Consider the following 7,556-nt stretch of genomic DNA (forward strand, 5'->3'; position numbering starts at 1 on the left):
ACAGCCTAATTAATAGATGTTGATTAATAGATGGTGATTAATAGACGCCACAAGCCCTGACACGAGCCCATAAACCCTGCAGGGAGGTGCCTGTGTTCAGCCCTTGGAGCTGCTGACACGGAGCTCTGAGCCCTGGCAGCGCTTCCCTGTGGGATGCCACAGGGCAGGAAGGAATGAACCGTGGGACACCTCCTGCTGCATCCCAAAAGTGGTGCAGGACATCTCTGGAGCTCCAAGGAGCAGCGGGATTTATCCACCAGCTCCTGGCAGGAAGGCACCTCCAGTGAGGTGAGGTGGAGGGACACAAAGTTGATCCTGGGATACTCCAGACCAGCCTGAAATTCCCAATCTGCAGCGATTCCCTCGTCCCTTCCGGGACCTGGCGGGGCTGCCAGACGTGGGATGTTTCACCAGACAGGCCACAACACTTTAATACCAATAATAAAACACTTGTAATTCAAACCCCAACCCTACCCAATCACGAAAGACCCTCGGCCGCAACATGAAGCGCTTTTGGGGTGAGAAGATGATGTTTAGGGTCAGAGCCGGGCAGGGAGGGACCCTGGGCAGTCTCCCAGCCCCTCCTGTGCTGCCAGCTGGGAGCTCTGTCCCCACTGGGGTGGGCACACACGGCCGGGGCCAGCCCCAATCCTGCCCCTCCCAAGTGGAGGAGGCACTTGGGAACTTCTCTGGGAATTGTGGAATCCTGAGGGACCTCAAAGCCCATCCAGTGGCACCCCTGCCACGGGCAGGGACACCTTCCACCCTCCCAGGGTGTTCCAAGTCCTGTCCAGCCTGGCTTTGGGCACTTCCAGGGATCCAGGGACAGCCACAGCTGCTCTGGGAGCCTGTGCCAGGGCGTCCCCACCTTCACTGGGATGAACTCCCATCCTCACAGCCAACAATTCCTCCACACTTTTTTTCCCAGCCCTTTCTCCAACCAAAATCAGCTGAAGGTGTAAAATCCCTCAGTAAAGATGGTCTGAGGCAACCCCAGGGGAATCAGATCCTCGCTTTGCTGCAAACCAGGAGCTCCTGTTCTCTCTCCCCCCTCCCTTCCCACCCTTCCACACGGGCACCGCTTTCTGGAGACACCTTGGCAGCAAAAGTGACCTTATGACCACAAACTCCCAGTGTTTTCATGGATTTCAGCGATTCAGTGCCAGGGTTGGAGCAGGTTTTAGCTGGAGTGTCCCTGGGGGCAGGCTGGGATCAGGGCTGGTGCTGGAGGTATTTGGCCAGGACTGCGGGGATCTGCAGCTCTGCGAGGGCGGCCGAGCGGCCGGGCTGCTTCAGGAGACGCCTCATGGCCAGCCGGGATTGGGACAGCAGGGATTTGGGATGAGCTGTGGAAGGAAAATCACACGGTCACCTTCAAGACACACAACCCAACCCGGCATTATCCGAAGGAAAGGGATGTGGATTGAGCAAAGCAGACAGGGTTGGAACAAAATGATCTTTAAGGTCCCTTCCAACCCAAAGCGTTCCAAGATCCTATGAAAACTCCATGATCCTATAAAAACTCAACCTCTGTACTGGGGCTGGGGCTGTGGACTCGGAGAAGAAATCTTCCATCCCCACATGGAAATAAGTGCAGGATTTTAGACATGGGCATACAGGAGAGGCCAAGCTGAGCAGCAGAAAGGAGAGCAAGGGTGAAAAGCAGCCCTTAACCCAACAAAGTGAGGGAAACCCAGGCTGTGGGAATCATGGAACCACAGAAGGCTTTTGGTTGGGAAGGAGATTTAAGCTCATCTCATTCCACGGGCAGGGACACCTTCCACTATCCCAGATTGCTCCAAGCCCTGTCCAACTTCCAGGGATGGGGCAGGGGTGGGACAGCCACAAACCCGCACATCCAAGCCATGCTGCGAGGGGAACCGAAGGAAAACCCGAGGCTGGCTATCGGGAAGAGGGAATCAGAGCAAAGCCGTGCCCATTCCCACCCCGGGCCACGCAGCCAGGTCACCTCTGGCCTGCAGCAGCAGCTCCAGCCCCTCGCTGCGCGGCGCCCCGTCCGCGGGCACCCTGGGCAGGTACACGTTGGCCCCGAAGTCGATGAGCAGCCGGACGAAGTCGGCGCGGCAGCCGTGCCTCAAGCACGTCTCCAGCAGGGTCTTGGGCTCGCGGATCTGGGCCAGGACCCCCTGCTCGGTGCAGTTGTAGTCGGGGTCGGCGCCGTGCAGCAGCAACAGGCGGAAACACTCCAGGTGCCCGTAGGCCGCCGCCAGGTAGAGCGGCCCCGAGCAGGCCACCGAGTTGGCCGCCCACTCTGGCAGCCGGGCCTGGACGTTGGGCTCGGCTCCGTGCTCCAGCAGCTGCCGCAGGATGTCCTCGTGGCCGTCCCTGGCGGCCAGCAGCAGCGGCGAGCAGTTGTTGTAGGCGCTGCCCACGGGGCTGGCGCCGGCCTGCAGCAGCAGCCGCACGCACTCGCGGTGCCCGTTGCTGACCGCCACGAAGAGCGGGGTCTGAGCCTTCACGTCCAGGCTGTCCACCTCGGCGCCGTGGGCCAGCAGCAGCCGCAGGCTCCGCACGCAGCCCCGGCTGGCCGCCAGGCGCAGGGGGGTGCTGGGGACCCCCCAGCCGCTCCTGCGGTTGATGAGCCTCTTGTACCTGTCCTGGGACAGGAGCCCGGCCAGCGCTTCGGGATCGTCCTGGCACACGGCCCTGCTCAGCTCCTCGCTGTCCTCGCTGTCCTCCTGCTCATCCCCGGGCTGCAGCAGGGAGAACAGCTTGTTGATGTCCATGAGGCTCATGGTGTCGGCTCTGTGCTCCGTGTGCCGCTTTCATGGTAAAGGATGGGGCCGAAGATCTACAGGACGGCAGAAGCAGCACCACCCCCGGGTTAGAACCAGTCCCTGACGCCCACAGCTGCCTTTTAGTGGAAGTTTATACCCAGCATAAGGAAGATTCTCCAAAAACATTGGCTGAGGATGCTGCTGATGTGCTCATGGCCCTGGCAGCACGTGGGTGAATGGCTGAGGGAACGGTGGAGCTCGGTGTTGTAGCAGTTAGGTGGGTCAGGATCCCATAAAATCATGGAATGGTTTGGGTTGGGAGGGACCTTAAAGCCCACCCAGTGCCAGCTCTGCCATGGCAGGGACACCTCCCATTATCCCAGGCTGCTCCAAGCCCTGTCCAGCCTGGTCTGGGACACTTCCAGGGATCCAGGGGCAGCCACGGCTTCTCTGGAAATTCTATTCCAGCCCCACCCAGGGAATAATTCCTGCCCAATATCCCATTTATCCCTGCCCTCTGGCAGTGGGAGCCATTCCCTGTGTCCTTTCCCTCCATGCCTTGTCCCAATTCCTAAAGGATGAGGTGAATGAGAAGTGCTCAGTTTGATTAGGGATCAAACCTCTTCCAGCATCTCCCTTCCCAAACTATGCCAGCGCTAGAATCCCACACTTTTCCTCCCTCCCGCCTGCTCCAGCCCGATGATCACGGCCTCACGAAGGCTCTGGGATGTTTTTTGTGAGGGATTTGGGGGAGGCAGGGTGGGAATGCTGATCCCACCGGGTGGGACTGGACCGTGCCAGCCTGGCTGGGCTCTGGGCACAGGAGTGGCCTCAGGGGACAGGGATGGGATGTCCCTGCTGGCACCTGAGCAGCTGGAAACGCTCGGGACGGGCACGGGAATTTCTCGGCAGCCCCGGGGGCATCTCGTGTTCCCTTGGGAGCTGGGGAAGAGCTGATTGCAAGGAGCAATTCATTAGCAAACAGTTAATTAGCAGGGGGGCTGCACGGAGCATTCGGTCTCTGGTGCCGGGGGACCTGTCCCCACATCAGCCTCGGGGACACGGCCACCAGCTCAGGGGGAGCCCGGCAAGGCCACCGGGACACTGGGGACACTGGGGACACTGGGGACACTGGGGACACTGGGACAGGTCTGCTGGCAGCCAGGCTCAACCGGGACAGAAACGTGGCAAATCTTAAAGATGCTGCTCCTCATGGCAATGAACTGCAGAGCTTTGGGATCACCCCAGGCACAGGGATAACGGGCTGAGGGTTCCTGCAGATCCCAGTCCAGCAGACAGCTGTGTTCCCAGTTACATTCCCAAGGGAAACTGGGAGCACAAGTTAAAAAAGAGCAGCTGAGACATTTCCTGAATGCACAAACACCTCCAAAGGGAAGGTCCCTGGGCTGCCTGAGATCCTGTGGAGCTGAGGGAGGTTCCTCAACCAGAACTCACCAAATCACAAAATGGTTTGGTTTGGAAAGGAACTTAAAAGTTGATCTCATCCCACATTCCACTATCCCAGGCTGCTCCAAGCCCCAGTGTTCAACCTGGCCTGGGACATTTCCAGGGATCCAGGGGCAGCCACAGCTGCTCAGGGCACCTCCCTCACTGTTCTGTCACCCCCTGAGCTGCCAGAAGCTGTCCAGACCCCAAAAAGAGGTGGTGACAGAGGACATGGGGCACTCATTTGTCCCTGGGGGTCCCAGTCCCCCCCTGCCCGCCCAGGTGCCGCCTTACCTGGGTGTGGGGGATGCTCAGAGCACCAAGGGGGTCCCATGGGGAATCCCCCCGTGGTTTAACCCCGAAAGGAGCAGAGCAGGCGAGGATCGGGCAGAGCTGGGATGGACGGGGCTCCGAGGGGCCGGAGATGTGCAGCTCACAGCTGAAATGCCACGGCAGGACCGGCCCGGGGCTAATTTTAGCCCCTCTGGGGTTTTATCTTACCACTTCCATTCTTGGAAAGCTCCCCCTGGGTAAATATAGCGGGGTGGGGGGAGGCTGGGACAGGTGCTGGAGGCTGCTCGAGCCCTCTGAGCACACACAAAGCTTTTTCTCCACTGTTTCCTCACAGAAATCGCAGGGAACGGGGCGGTTTGGGGTCCCTACCTCACCTTGGCTGCTGCCAGGCACTCGAATTCCCTCTCAACCCCTCTCCTGCCCTCCCTCCCCCTTTTCAGAGTGATACAAATGGCCACTTGCAATCTGCAGAACGATTTATTAGATACCAGAAGGACAAAAGGTCCTGAGGATGGGCCAGATTTCCCACCTGAGCTGCTCTGGGCTGCACCTGCCAGAAGGAGCCACAACCAGAGCTTCCCAAAATTAAACAGGACCCAGGAAGGCAAGAAACCTCCCAGGGCAAACAAAAGGAGTGGGAAACAGCACAGGGGCTCTTATCAAAAGCTGTCAGCTGGGAAGTGCAATCCTGTTTTATCCAGCTCCCTTTAAACCCTCTCCAAACTCCTCAGCGGTGGAGCAGGAAGGGGTTGGAGGTTTGGGGCAGCCTTATCACGGTATGAGATAATGAGAGAGACCCAAATTATCCAGCAGGAAAATCCCCACTGCTGCAAGAAGCGAAATCAGGGCACTCTGTGAAATGTGTGATCTGTGCCAGCATCACTTCCCTGCTCTGGAGCCTCCCCACGGAAAGCCTGGGAAATGGTCAACATTGATTTGGTTTAGACTTTTGGTTTTCCTCTCCAAATTCACTCAAAAATAGATTATTGCTTCACAAAGGTCAATCCCCCAAAGCCAGCAGCAGGAATGGAATTACAGAGTGCGATGTGGATGAACCCTGGAGCAGGAGAGGGGAGTTTGGGGTTACTTTTCCTGAGTGTCAGGAAGATGCTGCGGCCACAAAAGCCAAGCCTGGCTGGAAGCCCCTTCCACAAACCACAGAAATCAAAGCAGCCATGAAAAAGACAGAGTGTTACAAAGGGGAAAAAGGGAATGCAGACAAGAGAAGTGCTAGAAAATGTGAAATGTGAGAAATTTGGAGATGAAAGGAAAATCCTTGAATGACAAATTAATGATAAACTGCTTATTCTTTTGTTGCTGCTGCTGTTTAGTTGTTAACCAAGGATCTCAGGAACAGGGAGCAGATGAAAACCCAGCTTTGAGGCAAACCTGAGAACCCCCAGCCCAGCTGGAATCCTGCACGGACACTCCTGGAGCAGGAACCTTTCCTTCCATCCGTCATTCAGGGGATATTTCCAGCAGCAGAGCCAGAGCAACCCCAGCAGGAGCCCAGGCAGAGGTGGAAGAGCAGCCTGACCCATTTGGGATCAGCTTCCCACTGCTCCAAACCCCAGGGAAGGACGAGGAGCTGGGAAAAGCTTCCACCTCCTGCCTGAGCTCAGGGTCTGGCCTGGCCTCTGCCCCAGACCAAGCAGCTCTTGGTCAGCCCCCCTGGTAACTGGGGAAGAATTAGAGGGCAGAAGGGTATTTAATGCCAGTCAAATGAGTTTTTTGGGAAGGTAAATCCTGTCCAGAGTTGCTTCCATTAAAGAGATTATCGTTATTAACGCAGCTGAGAAGAGCTAATGAGCTTGTGGATTTAGCAGGGCTAATCAGTTAAAAGTTTAGAGCTAAACAGTCCCAAATAAATGATTTTGCAGGGATTAGGGATTTACTAACAGTGCTCAAGGTCGGGGGGAAAGCAGAGCTGGGGAGTGGGGCTGTTGTGTCTCCTGCTTTGGGCCGGGAGTCAGGGCCACAGCACAGCTCTGGAATGTCCCTCTGTGCCCTCACATCTGGTCCCAACATTCCAAAACTCATCCCTGGGGAGAGGCTGCTCACCTCGGGGAGTGGGAGTGGCTCCAGAGCACCGGGATCCAGCTGGGATCCAGGAGAGGGCACGGACAGGCTCAGCATCCCTGCACGCCCCTGCTGATGGATTTTGGTGCATCAACGCACAAAATAAGGAGTTAGAAAGGAAGGAGGAATCCAGCAATGCTTCTTCTCCTCCATGAGTCATTTCTTGTAGAATTCTGGTGGCATTGGAGCCCCAGCTCAGCTCTCTGCTTTCAGGGAGCCCCTTCCCCTTTGGAAAACGGGATAGAAGGGTTTGGGTTGGGAGGAACCTTAAAATCCATCCCATCCCACCCAATCCCACCATCCCAGGCTGCTCCAAGCCCCCGTGTCCAACCTGGCCTTGGGCACTTCCAGGGATCCAGGAGCAGCCCCAGCTGCCCAGCCCCAGAGCCCCCTGCTCCATCCATGGGGCTTTTTGATTATTTATAGATTTTTATTGATTCCCATTCCCACTGGATTCCTTCCAACAGCTCCAAAACCTGTTGTTGAGAGAGAGGTTTTGTATCCCACGCCTCCAAAGAGAAGGAAAATAAAATTCCAGGAGAACACAGGAATCCATGAAGTGTTTGCAGGCAGGAGAAACTCCAGTTAATGCACCTTTTGTCCCAATTTCTCCCAAATTAAATTGCAGCTTTATCAATTCTAGCCAGCGTTAATGCTAATAATCCAATTAAATGCAAGGCGAGCCTAATTAAGGGAAATGAAGGATTTCACTGGCAGCATTAAGAACATTTAAAATTAGCAAGAGGAGGAAAAGCCTGAGAAACACCAAGGGACTCAGTGTATCCCAGTGCCAGGCCCATTTCATTGCCTTAAAACACAGGAATTACCCATTTTGAAGGTGGAAAATATTCCTCAGGGGCTGGCTAACGGCTCTGGAGCCTCTTCCCCAGGTTCACAGGGAAGTTTTGTCCTGGAATCTCACTCCTGAGCATCTTCCCCTCTCAGCTGAGTTTGTCTGCACTCAAATCTTTTAACACTTCACTATCCATGGCTAAAAAT

The 7,556-nt window shown here is 56.1% G+C and overlaps 1 protein-coding gene across 1 annotated transcript; it reads right to left on the reverse strand.

The window, feature by feature from the left end:
• Positions 1-428: 428 nt before the first annotated feature.
• On the reverse strand, positions 429-4,627 carry ASB12 (ankyrin repeat and SOCS box containing 12). Its single transcript, XM_005527383.3, has 3 exons — positions 4,479-4,627; positions 1,970-2,812; positions 429-1,346 (listed from the first exon to the last, which is right to left on the reverse strand). Exons 2-3 carry the CDS (start codon positions 2,754-2,756, stop codon positions 1,213-1,215), a joined length of 921 nt encoding a protein of 306 aa, XP_005527440.1. The 5' UTR covers positions 2,757-2,812; positions 4,479-4,627; the 3' UTR covers positions 429-1,212.
• Positions 4,628-7,556: the final 2,929 nt, after the last annotated feature.

The sequence above is a fragment of the Pseudopodoces humilis genome, chromosome 15, assembly GCF_049639895.1.
Source record: "Pseudopodoces humilis isolate 2021_Gansu_Grassland_sample_001 chromosome 15, ASM4963989v1, whole genome shotgun sequence".
NCBI lineage: Eukaryota > Metazoa > Chordata > Aves > Passeriformes > Paridae > Pseudopodoces > Pseudopodoces humilis.